Source organism: Scleropages formosus, chromosome 1, assembly GCF_900964775.1.
Source record: "Scleropages formosus chromosome 1, fSclFor1.1, whole genome shotgun sequence".
In the NCBI taxonomy this organism is placed as follows: Eukaryota; Metazoa; Chordata; class Actinopteri; order Osteoglossiformes; family Osteoglossidae; genus Scleropages; species Scleropages formosus.
Genome location: NC_041806.1, coordinates 6,885,045 through 6,906,494, shown reverse-complemented (window position 1 = coordinate 6,906,494; position 21,450 = coordinate 6,885,045). Strand labels below are relative to the sequence as shown.

The 21,450-nt window shown below is 42.3% G+C and overlaps 1 protein-coding gene across 2 annotated transcripts in view; it reads left to right on the top strand.

Moving 5' to 3' along the window:
- Positions 1-14,194: 14,194 nt before the first annotated feature.
- Positions 14,195-21,450, top strand: part of LOC108941934 (sodium- and chloride-dependent taurine transporter-like) — a 30,372-nt gene continuing 23,116 nt past the window's right edge. Inside the window, exon 1 of one of the 2 annotated variants that reach the window (XM_018764861.2) lies at positions 14,195-14,450. Coding sequence is in view for 1 of the 2 variants with exons in the window: in XM_018764859.2 (XP_018620375.1) it covers positions 19,792-19,802 (11 nt within the window). In the remaining variant the exon portion in view is untranslated. Of the gene's footprint in view, positions 14,451-19,420; positions 19,803-21,450 lie in introns of those variants that run through there. The other variant, XM_018764859.2, reaches the window with a different exon arrangement.

Below are 21,450 nucleotides of genomic sequence, written 5' to 3'. Positions count from 1 at the left end.
TTTTTTTCCTTCTTCCTTGTTCACAGAATTTACTAGACCTGAAATGGACTGAACCTACAACCCTCTTTTTCATAACAGCAATACCCTTGCTGCAATGGTGATTGCAGGGCTCACGTATCGTCTAACATTTAAGTTGGTTGTTTACATGAATTCACTGTGAGCTACTTGTGCAAGAAATTTGTACTGGAGTATTTAACTCCCACGGATTCATATCGCACCCCTCTGCTTTGAGGTGTAAAGTTGCATCAATCGCACCATAATTGTAATGAGTACATTTTTTTTAAACATCAAAATTCATCAGGAAGAAAGTTGATCAAATTTCATAATTTCACAGCAGTGAAGTTGCAAATGGGAAGACTCAACATAAAAGGTATTTTTTCAGTGATGTCAATGTGTCCGTGTGTATTTCCTTCTACATGTCTTAATACAAAAATTGCAATTGTGAGTTATGAATTACTGACAGTTGGCCCATTTTTCAGAACAGCTCAAGTAGCTGTGCAGGTTTCTCTAGAATAAGTTTATTTCTGTAATCCTTGTACACCCTTTATATACTTCTTTGTGTTCACATATTATTGAGCAATGCTTTCAGTGGCTAGACTGATATTCGTGTCACTTCCTCTGTACGCGGCACTGTGGTTTAAGTTGCTATGTACAATATTCACAGTATGATGTAAAACAGGCTGCTGGTCCTAAATTTCCCTTACTGTGCATAGCAGAAACATCACGCAAAACAGTTTGAAAACACCATGAGTGCCCACTGACATTCTGTAGCATATTGGTTGAACTGACTGTACAAAGGCCTTATTGCTGTGTTATAAATATTGCTGCATATAGTTTTGACTGCTGTGTGCCTTCCTGTCAGCCAGACAACACACACCTGTTTAAATGCAATCATTTTTTTTGCGATTTCCTTTAAATCAATAGCACCGTTATCCCTTGTGCACTTAAAATGCAGTATTTGTTTACATGCTCTTTGCAAAACTTAGCAGTAGTGCGAAATACATGGCTGACAAATATTCTACACCTACCGTATTACATATTGTATAGTTTTTTAATCAAATGTAGAAATAATGTGCAACTTGGCTGAAAGATCAATTTGTAGTAATGCCTAAGCACCGTCAAGTGGATGCCATCTCTGCCATATGAATAGAGTGTGTTGAGGAATGTTCTGCCCTCCACTTGTGTCCTTAATGCTGAACGGGGTGTGTCTACTGTCATTGTGATTGAGTCCATCCGTCTGATTGCCGTTCATCTTTTTCCTTCTACCTTCCTGCGCGTTGCTATCTTTGCAACAGCGTGTTCTTATGACACGTCCAAAGTGCGATAGTCTCAGCATGTGTACTTCCAGTGAGAGCTGTGGCTTGAATTGATCCAATATCCATCTCTCTCTTTTCTGGCTGTCAGACCGTACAGGGAGAGGGGGGCTCCGCTCGGTCATGGGTGCATTAAAGCAGAATTCAAAGTAGCCGAGCCAGAGTGCCCAAAGCAAAATTATACTGTTATGCATTGTATAAAAAAACACATGCTATTTCTTAGCTTAAAATTATATTTTTTACTCCTCTTCCCAAACAATGAGGGGGTCTCAATATGATGTGCCCTGGGACTCATCATGTGCTCCTGGAGGGCCTCTTTGCTGTCCGTGTGATCCTTAAAAGTCATGTCCAGCACCACCCTTCAGAGGAGTATATTTTTACCTCTCCTGTATTTTTCCTGCAGATATGAATTACATTTATTTTAGTGGATGCTTTTCTCTAAAGCAACTTAGAAATGATAATCAATCTACAACTACTTACCCATTTGGGCAGTTTGTGAGGCTAAGTACATTGCTCAAGGTACTGAATCTAGAAGTGAGATTCAAACCTGCAGTCTTTGGGTCCAAAGGCAACAACTTTAACCACTATGCTGTCAGCTGTCTGACTGATTTTAGTTTCATTTGTACTTGTAATTCCTTTTTGTTGATATGTTGGCACATTTGGGGACTTTTCCAGATTTTCACTGCAGCGCTGCCAAGTGCTAGGCTTTGGTGTTCCTCTAACATTTATTCATTTAGCAGACACTTTTCTCTAAAGTGGCCTACATCTCATACAAAATACAATGCGTACATTACATTAGCAGGAAGAGAAACTTAGATGCAGACATGTGATACTTAAGTGCACTTAGTTTCTTTCCACTATATGAACCAATGTTCATCACACGAGTAGTTGCATAAAACTTCATCAAAGTATCCACAAGTACAAATCACCTTCCTAGGAATTTTTTTTTTGAGATTATATATAAACATTTATCATAATATTACAGGAGTAGCTTTGTAATGTTATACTCTTAAAGTTATAGTGCATGAACACATACCTTACGTGACTTTAAGAAATTAGAGGCGAAGTGAGTCCGGAAGAGGGGAGTTTTAAGACTCTTTTCAAACACGGACAGAGATTCAACACTTCGAAGTGAGAGGGAGGTCATTCCACCACAACGGAGCCAGAACCAAGAACCTTTGTGCTTTTCCTTTTGTGCATGGGACTACCGAGCAGGCAGATGTGGAAGGGTGTAGCGGTCTGGTTGGGGTGTAGTGGATGATCAAGTCTTGCAGATATCTGGGACCAGTTCTATTGATGCATTTGTAGGCCATAACCAGAGTTTTAAATTTTATCTGGGCAGCTATAAGAATCGAATCGGAATAGGAATTGCAGAGAAATGAGTAGAGGAGACACATGGGAACGCTTTGGCAAGTCAAACACAACTTGGGCAGCAGTGTTCTGTATCAGCTGTAGAGGTTTGATGGCAGTAGCAGGAAGGCCACACAAGGGAGAGTTGCAGTAGTCCAGATGGGATGTCACCATGGCCTGGACAAGTAGTTGGGCAGAGTCAGTTGTGAGGTAAGGCTGGATCCTGCGCATATTATTCAGGATGTATCTCCAGGTCCGGGTTGTGGCTTCGAAGTGTTGAGAGAAAGATAGACCTGAGTCAATCGTCACTCCTAGACTCTTAGCTGAGGAGGTAGGCAAAATGAATGAGTTGCCCAGTTTGATTGAGAGATCATGACAGGAAGACAGGCCAGCTGGGAGGTGTAGGAGCTCTGTTTTGGAAAGACTGAGTTGGAGGTGGTGATCAGACATCCATGCAGAGATGTCCAACAGGCAGGCAGCGATGTGCGCGAAAATGTCTGATGCTCCATGTAGAAAGGAGTTGAAGAGCTGGGTGTCATCAGCGAAGCAGTGGCAGCTGAATCCATGCGAGGTGATGACAGGGCCAAGGAAGGCGGAGTAGACCGGTGCAGGAGGAAGGAGGGGTAGATTGGGCGGAGGTGTAGACTGACTGTTGGATCCCTTGAGATTGTCTATAGATGTCAAATGGCAATCGCTGTCAGCACCACATAAACCAATTATTACATTGCAAATAGAAAGAAACACAAGAAACACAAATTCCTAGGGGATGAAATTACAGGAGAGAGGGTGATTTACACAAACTAACACCTAGGAACAAAATCTGTGGTGTGTTATGGGAAAGCAGCCAACTATCTGCTGGCTCCTCAACAGCCCTACATTATGTTAAAAGTACAGTGTGTGCTTGTGGCCACTTGAGGGCATTTTGTAGTTAAAAACTGTTCAAGGTGTTTCTGTTCTTGTTGCGTCAGTGTAATACATCTTCTTTGGCAAGAGCGTCATCAAATATATTCACAAACTCTCAAGTTGCTAGGAAAAAAATAGACAATATTGTGACTTCCCAGGATTCTGGCGTTAGACGCAACCGCCAAGTCTGCACTTACTGTATTACATTTCTTTGCGGCCCATTGTGCCTAGGTAAACATTAACAATGAGCAACATTTGATCTGCTTTATAGCACTAGATAAAGGTGTCTCTGTTGAGTAGTTGCCCCTCACCTCGCTTTTACCATAAGTGCATCAGATTTATAATGACAGATCACCAGTGTACCAAATAAGAACGATGGAAAAGAATGTACACCCATCCATCCGCTGTCATTAACCGCCTTGTCCTGATCAGGGTCACGGGGGTCCGGAGCCTATCCCAGGGTCACTGGGCACAAGGCTGAGGTGGGTACACCCTGCACAGAGTGTACAGAATGTAAAGAATGTGCTGCTATTTTGGTTTTCATTAACAAGGCCAGGAAAGACCATGGATCAGGGTTCTGTTTATCGTATGACCTTTTTCTTAACACTTTCATGTGCGTACTGGCGGACCATTCCGGAATATTGATGCACTGAAATATTTAAAAGCTCACTTGGAGTTCAAAGCTTTGTGAATACTTTTCCTAGAAAAAGTTAATGACTTGGAATTAGTTAATGACTATACATTTATAGGCATTTGGTTGAGCAGTAACACAGGCTTCAGGCCACTCTGAAAAATAACGTACACTGTAATAATTAAAAAGCGATGCTCTGAGACCCAAAATCCTGCTCTCATTGCAGTGTGGACTGCAGCAGGGGTCCCAGGGATTTGAATTTTCCTCTAGTTAATTCACAGCAACTAACCAGTGGAGTGTGTGGAAGCCGGTGGAATTCAAAAGAAATAAAAAGGAAAAGAGTAAAAATGTCTCACAGCACCTGGGTAGTGCGAGAGGATGTGGGTTCGATCCGCACTCAGTCTGTATGGAGTTTGCATGTTCTCCCCATGTCTGCTCTGGTTTCCTCCCACAGTCCAAAGACAAGCTGTTCAGGTTCATCCATAGTGTGCGAGTGACAGAGTGTGTGTGTGTGTGTGTGTGTGTGTGTGTGTGTGTGTTCCACTGATGTATGGATGAGTGACCCAGTGTAAGCAGTGTATAATCTAGCAGTGTAAGTCATGCTGGTGAATAAGGTGTGTGCGCCGATAACACTACATAGAGTTCATTGGGAGTCACTTTGGTGAAAAGCATCCGTTAAATAAATAAATGTAAATGTAAAAATTACAGTGAAGGAAGTGACCGGGTTTTACACTGAATTCACAGTACATACAGGTTTCACAATACGAAACAATGCAATATCAGCTGAAACCCGTTTATTGGTATAAAATGCACTAATATCAACTAACCCCAGATGATCATTATCAGGGTAATTTTGTTACTCTAACCTTTTCTTCTGCCAGATCCTCTTAGAATTATCGACTCTTATACGACAAACTAGGACTTTATTCTCCCTGGAGGTCACATGGTTCAGATACACTGAAATAGCAGCTTTCCCCAGAGCCAATTTGTCCTAAAATGTGACCTATTTCGGTGATTGAGCAATCATACGGGGGGGCTCAGCATGCCAGCCTCTTCTGCTTCACTTTTTTGTTATAAAAGGTTGAAATATGAATTAAAATTGTAAAGAAAAGGCTAAATCGAAAATAATTCCACATTTATATTTGCTCTCCCGCAAAATACTCTTTTTTTTGTTAGCATAAGCTGACATTTACACCTATATGCATGTTCATTTGGCATTCATAAGTAAAAACTGTCAGCCCAAATGTTTGCAAGCAGAGAACATTCTGTCACAGCAGCCCTTCTTTACCTGGTTACACACATGGTGCAGAACATGACTATATTCCTTATATGTTATGTTTCGACATTTGGCAGGTTAATGCTAGACACTATACACTGAACTTGCTACAGAAATTCACTTATTTATATAGCAGAGCAATGCAACACACACACACACAATGAGCCATTTGCAGTCACCAACACACCTGAAACACACGTCTTTGCACAGGTGGGAGAAAACCCACGGGAACATGACAAGTTCGCGCAAAGACTGAGCAGGGATTGAATCTACAACAGGTTTCACATCCCAGGCACGGCGAGGCACCGTGTCAGCTTGATCGGTGAGTGTGAAATTGTTTTCATTGATTTTATTTTATCTTTCCTGTTTTGTTGTGAGGGGGGGTTGCAGTGGTGCAGCGGGTTTGGATGGGTCCTGCTCTCTGGTAGGTCTGGGGTTTGAGTCCCACTTGGAGTGCCTTGTGATGGACTGGCATCCCATCCTGGGTGTGTCCCCTCCCCCTCCAGCCTTACGCCCTGTGTTGCCGGGTTAGGCTCAGGCTTGTCGCGACCCTGCTTGGGACAAGCGGTTTCAGACAACGTGTGTGTGTGTGTTCTGTTGTGTGCTTTTTTGCTATTATCAATTTAAATGTGTTAATTTCACTGACACTTTTCTTCAAAATGAGGTGCAATGGTGGCAATACAGTATCTAGTTGACACCTTAATTGAAGGTGTCTTACGAGGTGAGGCACACTACTATGTTAAACTCATCATTCTACACATCGAAGCAATGTAAAACACACACATCTTTGGACTGGGGGGGCTGGAACACCTGAGGAAATCCACACAAACGTTGACAACAGTCAAACTCCACATAGACTGAGCAGGGCTTCAAATTCACATCCCATCACATAGGAAGGCCGTTATGAAACACCAACGCTACCACGGTCGAACCAGCATACCGACACCCAAACAAATTGAAATAAATTAAATTTATTAATAATCATAGAAATTCGAGAACTTTTAGCAAGTGTCAAATACAGAGCAGTAGTCTTTGAACAGCTCAGGAGGGCTGGATTGCTCAAAAACTCGTTGAATGAAGACTGCTGATCATGGTGCGTCTTCTATTAATGGTTACGGTGAAGACAGGAAACAATAGCATTCATACGCAGTGTCTATGGGCGGGCTGGCAGTGTAGTGGTTTGAGCTGCTGTCTTTGTGCTTAAAGGTTGTAGGTTTGAATCCCACCTCCAGCACAGTGTTTAACTCTTCCAGTAAAATCACCCAGCTGTATCAAGGGGTAAGTGATTTTTGGTAGCTTAACATAAGTTGCTCTGGAGAAAAGTATCAGATGAATTAATTAACTTACATAACATTTGTTTTCCAACTTCGAAAACCATCTTAAGGAATGGAAAACATCTGGGATTCCAGTTATTTTAGAAATACCATGACGGCACAATACCTTTGAGAGTAATTGCTTACATGATATATGACCGACAGTTATAGCACGACTTCCACTGCCTTGATGTCTCACTTTAATGATGGCAGCTGTTACGTTTTACTAAACACAGCATCAAACACCCTCATTTAAATGTATTTTTGTGTTCATGAACCGGCGGAAATTCTGGACCTGCTCAGAGCTGAGAACAACTGGCTTTGAGGCTGAGCTGAATCAGGACGTTGTGACACGCAAGGGTGCATTTGGCTGCAGCTGTCGCGGGGAGACGGAGCAGCGCTGTGAATAACACGGCGTCATTGAAAGCTGCGTGTTTGGAATATTGGGTTTGCAAGGCCAGGGACAAATAGAGCATGGAATCCCGGCTGTTGCGCGTCACTACTGGGTGCCGAGAGCCTCTTATTCCGTTCTTCACATTCCCTTTTAAGGAATTTTCAAAAAGGTTCATCTCTGCTGAGAGGGAGTATGAAGGTAAAAGGGAATTAGATTTATGGGAAGTGATGAGATTAGGATCATTTTTATTACCTTTTACTTCTCTCCAGATTCTGTGGAAATACCCTGTTTTTGTCGCTGTGAATCAAAAGCTTTTTATATTTAGTTATTTAAGCAGTGATTCGGTCACGGAAAACATTTTCATTTTTTCGGTTATTGTCCGGTGCTGTGCGCTCAGAAGGCCTTAACAACCAGGCGACGCACACCGCAGTCAAGATGGAGCAAAAAGTCAAACTTTTGCACTCAGTCGGAGTTCTTCTCCAGAAAATCTTGTGCAATGTGCTCAACGCATGCATGCACGCACCCACACAAACACACACTGTCTGAACCACTTGTCCCAAGCGGGATCGCGGAAAGCCAGAACCTAACCTACAACACGGGGTACGAGGCTGGAGGGGGAGGGGACATACCCAGGAAGGGACGCCAGTCCATCACAAGGCACCCCAAGGAGGACTCAAACCCCAGACCCACCAGAGAGCAGGCCCCAGCCAAACCCGCTACACCACCACACCCCCCTAGTGCTCAATGCAACTCATCCAAAATCTAGATAGCCTCTACGCAAAAGGGGAATTGTTTTCTTTGTTCCTTATTGTAATACCTATAAAAAGTTACAAGAAAAAAGAAAAATTAGAAAAAAAAAATCTATTTTCATTTTAACCGTACTAAAATGTGTAGGTTTGTAATTTACAAGGTTAGATCTGTTAACATTTTTTTCATTTTTTCAGAACCGCTTGTCCCATACGGGGTCACGGGGAACCGGAGCCTACCCGGGAACACAGGGGCGTAAGGCCAGAGGGGGAGGGAACACACCCAGGACGGGACGCCAGTCCGTCACAAGGCACCCCAAGCGGGACTTGAACCCCAGACCCACCGGACACCAGGACTGTGGTCCAACCCACTGCACCACCGCACCCCCCTCTGTTAACAGAACAAGTAATAAATTTAATCTGTTAATATCACTATCAGTATATGTGTGGGTTGCAGAGTTGCAGGTATTTAGTAGACATGTTTTTGTGAAACAGGGGGCGCGGTGGTGCAGTGGGTTGGACCGGGTCCTGCTCTCCGGTGGGTCTGGGGTTCGAGTCCTGCTTGGGGTGCCTTGTGACGGACTGGTGTCCTGTCCTGGGTGTGTCCCCTCCCCCTCCGGCCTTACGCCCTGTGTTGCCGGGTAAGCTCCGGTTCCCTGTGACCCCGTATGGGACAAGCGGTTCTGAAAATGTGTGTGTGTGTGTGTGTGTTTTTGTGAATGTGAGCTCTTTATATTAGCAACATCAAAATGTAAGGGGTTAAAAGCACAATTTTTAAAAACACTCCAGATATGAATTAGTCTGAAACTAAACACCTGGTTGGTCAACTTCAATAATGCTTCTGTTAGATTATGTCCAACTGTCCAACTCTTTAAAATCTTGTGATGAGCAGTTAAAGTTTTTTTTTTTTTTTTTTGCTGGTGGTTTTGTTTTGGCTGTGTGTTTATTTGCAGGTGTTCATTTGCATGTCCAATGAATTAGTTTTAGAAATTCACCCCCCATTAAGATTTAAAGGGACAAACCACACAAAGACCAATAACTGGAAACTGGCATTTATTTTTTAATTAATATTTTTTGTTTTGTTAATAGCAGAGCTAAAATCCCATGACAAAACGTGAAACAATCACTGCTTTCTTGAGATCAACACATTAAGATTTAATAATTTATGGAGCTTTTATCTTATTTTTACTGTTTTATTTGAGATTGTCATAGTGTACATGTTGGAGGTATTAATGTCCTTTATCTTGTTTGCATCAACAATAAATTAATATCCCTTACAGATGTCTTCAATGTAAATGATGTCAGGTGGTATTTGAATTTACATAGCAACACCTCTGCTGTCGAGGGTGTAGCCCACCCACTCAATTCTGATGTTTTTTTAACACTAGTATGGGAGGTGAATCAGTGGTATCTACAACAACCAACTTTGAGGATGCGTCTACTGTTGCTTCCCCAACTGCGGTGTATGACTCTTGCTACTAGGGTAAGGAGAGGCCCAGTTAGTGTCGTGCAGCTATACTGTTAATGTGAGTGTAAACCTCCCGTGCATCACACTTAGCAGACCCAGCGACCTGTCCTCACATCCTTTTTCTCTCTGGCAAGGGTGGAGCGATGATGGCGAGTCCTGGCGACTCTCTCCGCGGTCCGGTCACACTTCCCTCCGCACGGCCGCTAGCTGTTCGGCTCGCGTAGCTTATCAGAACAGCGGAGTGAAAACGAACCCAAACCGGCTCGTTCTCCTCGCCCGGTCTCCTCAGAAAAAAAAAACTCCCCTTTTCCCCACGCGGTTTTTCCCAACCTCTTCTCTCTGCTCCTTCCTCTTCCCCCCCACCAAGGTCGCGTGCATTTTCCCAACCAGCACTGATTGGGCAGCCCCTAAATGACATTTTCCCTGCCAACAAACACCAAAAAAAACCCCATCAAATCACAAAACCATAACCCTCTCAATATTTATACAACTATTTTACACCAATAACTTTGCACACCAAATACACATACATCCTCTGAACCGCTCGTCCCATACGGGGTCACGGGGAGCCAGAGCCTAACCCAGCAACACAGGGCATAAGGCTGGAGGGGACACACCCAGGACAGGACACCAGTCTATCGCAAGGCACCCCAAGCAGGACTTGAACCCCAGACCCACCAGAGAGCAGGACCCAGTCCAACCCACTGCACCACCCAGTACACAAACATGAGAACAGATTGTGTAGGGGCTACAAGGGTATTTGTGAAAAACTGAAATTATATACAATTTTTTTTTACTCAGATTAGTGGACAGAATTGAATACCGAGTGGTAAAAAGTGTGGTTAATGTTTTCAACTTCTTTTCCTTTCTGAAAGCCTTATGTCTGAATGCATTTGTGAGAAGGGTGAATGTAAAACTGCATTTTAGTACCTCGTACGGTGCAAAAGCACTGATGTACACTGCAGTGCATTTAACACCCAGGTACTGCACACGCCAAAGCAGAAAACAGAAAGTCAGCTATGCGCCCAGTTGGAGATCATCCAATATAGTCTTGCGAAGTACATTCACTGCAGTCGATCCAAACTCTATATTGCCTCTACCTGAAATTGAACCTATTTTGTTTGTTCCTGTAACATGATGAATAAATCATAGGCTTCCAATTTCCCATCAGTCCTTACTCCAGCACAGCTGTGTTCAAGGCCTATGAACTGAAGGGAACGAAATGGTACGGCCAAAACGGAGGGAAAAACAGCACCAGAGGAAAGAGGACTGGAGTCACGGGGGAGAAGGACTGAGACTGAAGCCACCCTACGACTGCATTACTGACATTCTTTTAACATGACCCCCTTACATTATTGCTGTTTTTATTATGGTTTTTGGTTTTTTGTGTTATTTTAATGTTTTTGGAAACATTATCCAGCTTACTTCAAGTTCTCCCTATTAGAGAATGTTTTCCACCACTAAAGTCACCCATGAAATCTGGGCTGCTTGACATATTTGATTTCAGAGTTTGCTGGATTGAGTCCCGGCAGGGGTAGGTGTGCGAGCTGTAAGCGCCCCTTGCCAGCAGGAAACGATCATGGAAGTTTTACTGGTTCAGCTATGAGTCTAGCCTTAGAGTTCAGCTTCGGGTTTTATTCCTGTGTTAAAATGCAGGGTTTATGAGGGCAAACGAGAACCAGAACTAAGACAACATCAGACACATTGGGCCGAAATTGTCCAGAAAATAAAAATGTGCTTGATTCTCAAAAAAAAATTTAAATGAGGTCAATCTTTAAAATATACGTAATTTCACAAAACCTTGGGTGAAGTATAAGTAGAATTCATATTCTGCTGAGAGAGTACACAAGGTGATGAATACCACAACAGAAGGAAACTGGTGCTTATTATTAAAATGGAAAATTATGACAAGATTGCCTGTGTTTATCATTGTATCAGGTTCGGTCTCAGGTTGCCCCGTCTTAATAAATTCCAGCTCAAGCAGAGAGGACACTTGGAAGTGTGGACCCGTAAAAATTCCTAAGCTTCACACTGCTGTATTAAACCCGAAGGACTATTTATGCAAAAGGACAAAGAGAACGTCGAGTGTTGTGGAGCCTCGGCTCCCGTTGAATTCCTTTCTTCTAAATCTCTAATTATGCAATTAAGCAGCTACTGGGATGGAAGTCTGGCGGTTTGCTGGAACTTTTTCTTTCGGACTAGTCTCTCGTCCTGGCAGCACAGGTCAGTCAGATGTTTAAACCTCACATGCTGAAGGTTTAGCCACACTAATATGGGATTAAAATTAAACCCCCAGGATTAAACTGCCCCCCCCCCCCCCCCCATCTAACTCTGCCTACAGAAAGCTGAAAACCAAAACTTGTTTTTCTTAGCCAACAAGCTCCAAAATACCTCATGTTTAACAATTCAATTTTTATCGGAATTAAATATTTACATTTATTTGCTTAGCTAGCACTTTTCTTTGAAAGATCTTACAATGTAAATCTAGTTATCCATTTACACAGCTAGGCAGTTCATGATAAGTAGCTTCCTGAAGGGCACTACAACTAGAGGTGAGATTTGAACCTGTAACCTTTGGGTCCAAAGGCAGCAGCTCTGATTATTATATTACCCACTGTCCCTTATAGTCACTCTTTAAATTCAGCTGAGTTGACTACATATTTGGTATATTCATGTAACACATTAACAGCAGCAGTAGAAATAATGTTGTCATTATTACCAAGCTATTTTAGTATGGGGGGCTGTGGTGGTGGTGCAGTGGGTTTGGGTGGGTCCTCCCCTCTAATGGGTCAGGGGTTCAAGTCCCACCTGGGGTGCCCTACGATGGACTGGTGCCCTGTCCTGGGTGCATCCCCTGGCCCCACCCCCCACACTACTGGGCTAGGCCCTGGCTGGCTGCAAGCCTGCTTGGAATGAGCAGCTTCAGCCTGTGTGTGTATATGTATATATCTTAGTATGCGTTATGAAACTATATACATGCATATTTGAAATAATATTTTCATATGGCAAAGTGCAATTTAACTTGCATTAAGACCAACAGTTTTAATAAAGCTCCTTACATAGCTTACAGTTTCAGACTGGTGGAGTTGAACTTGCTTAACCAGCAGTATGAGTACAACTGAATGCCGCTACAGGATTTGCACGAGCAGCTCATTGGTCACAAGTTTAGTTACAAACTGGCCTTCGAGTGACACCACACACGTTTTTGCTGAGTTTCTCACAAGCATTAATGTAAGTCCATGTAAGTCTTTATTTAAAGATTAAAGTTTAAACCCGAAACGGGCCACACTGTTATGCAATAAATGGCGAAAGCAGTGCGTTTGTAAATGTTGTCAACTATGCGTTCATTATAATTATTTCATATTCTGTCCATAATACCTTAAGTAAAATTGTTTTTTTTTGGTTGTTGATTTGCAATAAATATTTGTGCAATGTCACTTATCTTCCCGTGTCCTTGAGAGTACATCTTAGGAGGAAAATGTTCTCTTTACTGCCTTGTTCCCTGGGCCACTTCCAGCAGTCAGATTCCACACCGAACATCACTTTATTCATTTATAATGTGTGTGCTCCATATGCACGGCACATTTTTTTTTACCCAGTTACTCTAGCCTCATTTATCCTTACATTTACACATAGTCATTTAGCAGAGGCTTTTCTCCAAAGCGACTTCCAACGAACTCTAAGTAGTGTAATCAACCCACACGCCTTATTCACCAAGGTGATTTACACTGCTAGATACATTACTTGCAACGGGTCACTCATCCACATACCAGTGAAACACTTTCTCTCTTTAACTCACGCGCACAAACAATATGGGTGACTTTAGAGTCAACAATCCACCTGAACAGCATGTCTTTGAAATGCGACAGGAAACCAGAGCAGTGAGATCCCACAGAGATACAGCAAGTACATACAAACTCGACAAAGACCGAGCCGGGTTCAAACCCACATCCTCTCACAAAAGCCAGGTGCTCAGAGACACTGATGCTACTTGATGGCCACCATGTGAGCAACAATGAACACCTTTGCTAGCAGCAGCCAGAACCTGAACTTGCCACCATGAGGTCCAAAGGCAACAGCTCTAACCACCATACTAAGAATTTACATTTATTCATGTGGCTGATGCTTTTCTCCAAAGCAACTTACAATATTAAGGTCACAGTTATTACATGCTTACAATCATTTACACAGCTGGGTGGTTTTTAGTGGAGCCATTCTGAGGTAAGTACCTTGTTCAAGGGTAGTAGAGTCGGTGGTGGGGATCAAACCTAGAACTTTTGGGACCAAAGCCAGTAGCTCCAACCACTACACTACCAGCTGTCCCACTAAGAGCCCTCCCTGGAGCCATAAAATATTGATAAATATATAGCAGCTCCCTGGAATATCAGCGAAGCTTCCTGATGCCTTGATATGTACATGCGGTGTGCACTGCTTGGACAGCAGGGGGCGTAGTGGTTCATGTCTGTCGCCTTGAAATACGAACGTGTCGGGTTTGAATCCCACTACTACAGTAATGCCCTTGATCAAGGGACAATCTTTGAAAGCAGCTTAGTATGCAGACCTTAGTAGTAGTCAGTCCCCTTGGACAAAGGCGTTATCTAGGTAAGAAGGTACGCATGCGTGTGCTATCGGTGTGGCGTGGGGGGTTGGGGGAGTTGGCGGTGGTGGTGGTGGGGGCTGGTGTTAAAGAGCAGTGTTTTCGGACCCGCTCGTCGCCCGCCGCCCCGCTTCGCAGCGCCGAGCCCGCGCGCTCATGCGCGCTCATGCGCGCTCATGCGCGCTCACGCGCGCTCACGCGCGTTCACGCGCGTTCACGCGAGCGGGACGTGGCGCTTTAAGAAGGCGCTCCTCCGGCGGAGAGGGGGAGGCTGTCTGGTGTTTTTCCACTTAACCTGATGTATAACGGTCACCCATTTTAAGAGACAAAGGTCAGGAAGAAAAGCGTATAAATTAAATGCGGCGTTGTTGTAAATCACTCATTGAGCATCCAGTCACGGACACGGCACTGACTGACACAAAGGGACGCGTCAAGGAATAAAAGGAAACAATAAGACAGGTAACAAACGGCACGGACTGGACACCTTTCTCATGATACGTTCCTTTGCATATGCTAATTCCTATAATTTATTGCCTTTTTTTTTTTTTTTTTTTTTGTTATTGCTTTTCCGAGTCACTCATTCGGATGACTAATGGATTGATGCCTTTTGTTCGCTCTTCTTTGAGCAGCTCCACCTGTTATTCATATATATTGTGTGTAAATGTACTCATTGGCTGCAATTTATCATTTTCCCCCCCCCATCATGTTCATGTTGTGTGTGTCAAAGTCACCTGGTCGTTATTAATGAAAATATAACTAAGGACTCTTGTTCTTGTCGCCATCATCATGCGCGATTGGTTACTATGTTACCATTATTATACCTCAAGAAAAATAAGATGGATCTTGGGTGGTCAGTAGACCACCCAACATCCATCTTATTTTTTTTTTTTGAGGTATAATAATGTAGCCTCGTGTTAGACGTCTTTATTGAATGGATGGTGTGTGTGGGGTTTTTTTTTTTTTTTTCCCCGACATTGTGTGTGTGTGTGTGTGTGTTATAGATCTGCTTTATAAATGCTGTTTTTAGTGGAAAACAGGTGTTCAGGATGCTGCGCACTCGGGAAATGTCTCCTCCTGTCAGGTATTAGGATCGCATCCTTTCTTTTACACTGTTTCTGCACCATGTTTACTACCTGCTCACCACCCCACTTTTGTGTAAGTGCCATGCGGTGAGGGAAACGGCCAGTGAATGGAAGATCCTCCGCACGATCACACACCGCTCCTTTTTTTTTTTAATGTATATCTGACGCTTTCTAACTGAGCGGCAAACAATTTTTTTTTTTTTTTTTTAAAACCTATTTCTACAGCTGGGTAATTTTTACTGAAGTAATTTAGGGTAAGTACGTTGCTCAAGGGTGGTACAGCTGGAGGGGGGATTCAAACCTGCAACCTTTGGGGGTGCCATAAGCAGCAGCAGCTCTAACTGTGCTACCAGGTGTCCCAATTACTTCCTTATTTATACAACTGGCTAATTTTTACTGGAGCAGTTTAGGGTTAGTGCCTTTGGTACTGCAGCTGGAGGTGAGATTTGAACCTGCAACCTTTTGGGGCCAAAGCAAAGGCGGCACCTCTAACCACAAAATATCAGCTTTTTATGGAAATATCTGTGTCATGATTTTAAGAGACATGACATCTGTGCCACAAATTCATCTCCTTCCTATTCTTTTAAAAGGGTGCTTAACCAACCGTAATTTTTTTTTTTTTTTTTTTTTTTTTTTTTTGCATGTTTTATTCGGGGCTGAAATTTTAAGGCGAGAAATGATCGTTCTGCTGAATGTTGAGTGTCACACGCGACCCAAATACTTTTCGACATTATTTTACATGTACATGAATGCATAAGTGCTGTTTGCATGTACTGAAATTCACCTGAGCAAAATTTATTAGCTGAACGTTTGAATAGACGGCAGGTATATGAATCAAATGCTTCATTTCCAAGTCTAGCACTTGAATTTTTTTGTCACTTGAACCTCCAGCAAAGGGCACCCGTACTCTGTGGATTAGGTGAGCGCTAAAAGATTATGTAGGTTAGGCAAATTAATCTTGCTGAATGTGCTTTAGAGGGAATTAGGTCTTTTGTACTGGAAACATTTGATATGAAGGAGGAATTCACAGCACTTATCCATAATGTTCCTATCTGAAACAAATATTTTGTTCTTGTACTTGACATGTATACAGTGGCCTGCTTGATGTTAACCAAGCATCGGCATTGTTTGCCACTGTATTAACATCCACAGATTGATCTTCGAGGTTTATTTGGTTGTGCGTGAACTCATAATTTCGACGTTGTTCCCGTGGAACCGTGGTACAGTATGATATGCTTTCATACAGAGTTTCACCAGGCTGTTTGAGGCCTTTAGCCCTCTAAGAAATATGAGCAGAACTTGTGTGCCACCAGATACGGGCTTTGCTGTGGAAAGAACTTGCAAGATGACAAAATGAGGTCGCGTGCCACGGGCCATTGAACACGGAAACTAAGCTGTTGCTCGGAAATGCAAAATAAGTTTAATGACTTTTTTTGTAGTAATCAAATAGAACGTTAAGGAGTATAGTAAATACTACTATTTTGTTGGTGAGTACCCCTTAGTGGATAAAACACCACCAGCTTGGTGTTCGCTCCTGTGTTCAGGATATTGCTGTGTTCTGCTTTCCAGTTTTCTACATGGATAGAAGGAATAATTAATGAATAAAAGGGAAATTCCAAGAACGAGAGAGCGATTATAACAGAAGACGTTTTTGAAGAGAAGTCAGACTGGTCCAAACCCGTGCTTTTACATCTCATGTACCGTGATAGCCATGTATCTTTTAAAGCTTGCCCTCTAGAAAATCCCCACTCGCTGTGGAGGCAGGTTGTCCTTGGGGCCGAAGAAAACAGAAAAAGAAACAAATACGGTTATAATGACTGCGTAAGGCTATGGCCTTGATCATCTCAACCGCCTAGTGGCGTAGGTGGTTAAAAGTGTCACATACAAACACTATAAGAGTGATCCAGTATGCTGGGCTTTGCATCTACCTATACAGGTAACATCTGGGAAGAAAGTCAGACAGCCACTGGCAATGGATGGAAGTCATGGGTTATTTTTCCAGTTCACCAGTGATATAGAAATTTGGGATAGATCTGGTAGATTTTGTTCCCCGAAGAGTAGTGAATATCCTATACGCTATACCTCTGTATCATATTTACTCATTTATCTGATGTTTTTCACCAAAGCAACTTACAATTATTCACCCATTTATACAGTTGGGTAATTTTACTGGCACAATTTAGAGTAAGTACCCCGCTCAAGGGTAGTACAGCCAGAGGTGGGATTGAAACCTGCAACCTTTGGATCCAAAGGCAGTGACTTTAACCATTATGCTAGGAAAAGTGAATGACATTTACGTTTACATTTATTCATTTAGCAGACGCTTTTGTCCAAGGCGACGTACATCTCAGCAAAAGTACAATTTATGCATTACATTGAGAGAAGGAGACACAGCTGCAGACATGAAAGTCTCAAGCAAACCTAGTTTGTTCCCTCCCACTTGCTGCACTGAGGTTCATCCTTCAAGTAGGTGCATAAGACACAGACAAATCCCGATACCCACACCAATTTTTTTTTTTTTATTAAATATTATAAGATACACAAATGAGCAGTACAATACCAGAGTAATGGCTGAATGAAGGTTGTATATGGGGATGCTTCTAGAGTTACGATGCGTGAACAGTTACACCATAGATGATCTGAAGAGATCTTCGGCAAAGTGGATCTGGAAAAGGTGGGTTTTCAGACCCTTCTTGAAAACAGACAGAGTTTCCGCTGTCTGAGTGACAGGGGAAGGTCATTCCACCACAACGGACCCAGAACCGAGAACCTCCGAGTGTTGCCTTTCGTGCGCGGGACCACCAAGCGAGCAGAAATAGACGAGCGAAGGGGCCTGGCTGGGGTGTACCGCTTGATCAAGTCCTGTAAATAGCCGGGAGCAGTTCTATTGATGCATTTGTACACAGTAACCTTGGTTTTGAATTTGATGAATGAATAGCTTATATATCTTTATAAAGGTGCAGTGGGAATGGAACCACTGATAAACCTTATTTGGTCATTTATCTGGACAAATTGTGGAATTGTTAAAGTCAAACCAGACAGAAAGTTAAAATTTGTTTCCTTTACGTTTTATCGAGAGCCGTAGAACCAGGGAAGGGGAGGAAAAAAAAAAACGCACACATGCACAAGCTGCATTTTTGCTTTTGGACAGGTAGAAAATTATCGTGTGAGATCTTCCCTGATAGCAACAATTTGAATAAAAGTTAACTGGCTCTCCCTTTGTAAACATTTGACAGGTAACTACCTGAGTCATACAGCGCTCAAGTTTCCTGTTTTCCTCCAGGCCTCCGCAGACCTGAGGGACACTCGTATCCCATTAATCAGCACCAGAGACACAGGTGTTGAATAATCTGGTGTGAAGCCCACCCCCTACTGCGGACGGCTTTGCTTTATTTCCTCAAACAAATTAAAAATTGTGACTAATTATTTCAAATCCGGTTTTAGTGCAGGTGAAATCTGTGATCAAATAATTTAAATAAGTTTAGGCTTGCTTCTCTAAATTAGAGAGTTGGGACTGGAAGAGGAGGACAACCCGTTGACAGTAGACCTCAACAGGAGGTGTGCTTGTTTGGGGTTAAATTAAATAGAGCCCAGAAACTTTCATCTATCGCCCAGCAAGACCACCTCCTCTCCACCGAGTCTCCTGTGGCTGCTTCCAAGTCAATAATCATGAATTACACTGCAGAAGATGTTGGTTGCTTTCCAGTATTTTGCACGCTGGCATCAGAATTGCTGTTAGTTGATTTTTATCTTTCTTGAAAGTTAAGTACTCTTTTGTTCCCTTTTTTGATATCTTGTGCTCTTGTGGAAAAAAAGATCCTCTTGTTCTGGTATGAGTCCTGCAATCCCATGCCAGAGTGTGAAGAAATGGTGCAGATTCAACAATGGTCCTATTGTCAAGGGTGCCGGTTATGCCATGTAAATTCTGCGGCTGGACTAGTGATACTAGCTCAGCTGGTCAAACTCATTTGTGGTTTGCTGTTCCTTGTGGAATGAGATTTGACATAATGTTTGTTGTCTTGCAAGTAATATCTATTGAGTCTTGTTCCTTTCTGGTTGTGATATGAAGTCGTAGAGTTATGTATGTGAAGGAGAACTTGAGTTTACATTTTTATGTGAAATTATGAGGTATGTAAAGGAGAATTAGGTCTTGCATATTTAATTTTAAAAGCAATTGCCTGTATGTATTGTTTAAATGCACGTACTTAAATTATTTACATAGATGTACATATTACATGAAGTTAGATATAAGTAGCATATTCAGCTTTTCCTTAATGGTTATTCGCGTCCATTTTTTTTCATTATTTTATTATATATTAATTGTACATTTGAATCGTTTCTCAGCCCTTGTGTAGATGTTAGCATTATTGAGGTGCTTGCTTCGCTTAAATTGTCGTTTCTTTCAGCTTGCTTCTTTCTGAGCTCCACCGTCCGTCCAAGTAATGGCCTTCTCGCAACAGGGCTGATCTCACTTGCTGTTGTGTGAATGCATCATCCAGCCAAAGTACAGTGAGAAAGTGGAAATTTACCGTTTTCAGTCAATGTCAAAACAACTGTCCCCGTCCAATTCAACGCTCCGCCTCTTCGGTGTATGTGTTAGTCCAAAGTGCGGGGGCGTGTCCCACCTTCATCCTTCCTGCTTTTTAACTCGGTCAACATCAGGGCTCAGGGGAGGTTATGCTGACAGCTGAAACGGCAACATCTACGCTGCATCTCATATGAAGGAAATGTAAGTCATCCCTCCATGAGTGGACTGTTTCTGTTTTTGTTCCACTTTTGCCTTTTACGATCATTTGTACTGAATTAGTCGGCGCAAGCACAGTGCCATACGCCAGCTTATAAATTCTACTGAATTGTGTGGTTGCTATTGCTGAAATCATAATGTTCTCAGCTGACTTTGTTATATTTACAATTTATACTTGTCACTAGTATAATATTGCAGCAACATTTGAGTTTCACTTAGAATAATAGGCTTTTTGATATGTGCTTTTACAAAACCTTGGCCGGTTGATAAATGTGTGTAATAAGGGCTACTGCCAGATACTACACGTAAGTTTGACTGTTATGTTAAGCAGGGAGATAAGATAACGGAAAAGGAGTCTGAGCCAATGATATGGAATTTCCCCGAAAGCTGTATCTGAGAAACATCTGATAGTGTAGTGGGTAGCGCTATAACTTTTGGATCCAAAGGTTGCATGTTTGATCCTTACCTCTGGCTATAGTACACTTGAGCAAGGTACTTACCCTGAATTGTTCAAGTGAAAATTACCCAGCTGTTTAAATGGGTAAATGACTGTAAGCATGTAATAATTGTAACCTTAACATTGTAAGTTGCTTTGGAGAAAAATGTCAGCTAAATGAGGCTAATGTTGGGAATAGCTGCTAGAAATTTCCAGGATGCGTGTAATTGCTCACTTTGCCCATGATCTCCTAAGTTCATGTAAGGTGTAAATGTTCATACGCCATAACTTTAAGATCATGCCCGGATAAACCTTTATGCAGCTACTCCTGTAATGCACGTAAATAGTAGGAAGGTGATCGGGAATCGTCGATATTCTGAGTTTTATGCAGCTGCTTATTTGATGAACATTGGTTCATATGGTGGAAAGTAACTATTTAAGGATCACATGCCTGCAACTAAGTCTTTCTGCTAATGTAATGCACACATTGTATTTTCTATGAGATGTATGTCGCTTTGGAGAAAAGCGTCTGCTAAATGAATACATCTAAACGTAAATGAAAATATAGCCCACACGTATGCAGACGCTATTCTTAGTTTGTGTTCAGTGTGATGTTTTATCTACCACTTCATTGTTAAAATCGGTAAATGTTTGGACTTGCAGGACGATATTTTCGGAATATGAAGTTGTTTTTGCCAACCCCAGTTCTGAACCATTTGTCCTGAACACCACCCAGGTCTGCCCAGGTGCCACAGAGAGTGTGCATTACTCTATCACCCCATTGACACCAGCTGTATATTGACAACACTTACTGGTCAAGAGACAACTGGTAAAATGCACTCCACTAGGTGCATGGGGAACCTTCAGCCAAGATGCATAACTAGTTTGGGTCCTCTCCCCAGCCTGCCCTTGCCAAAGAATTCCAGTTTTTCTGGTTATGTGCTAATGACATACCTGACAATCAGCATTATCTGATGTACAGCACTCTCACGTTTAAGAAGACGGTTAGCAAAGTTGTTTCATATCAGAGGTAGATGCTTGTCATGAATGACATTTTGTGTTTTCAGGAACAGTCTTTTACACATGTATGTATACCATACTTTTTGTAATTGGTAAGGTACATTGAAGGATGTAGCAATTATTTAATATAATTCACATTAAGAGTAGAAGCCTGGTGACTGCCTGACTGAAGAAAAA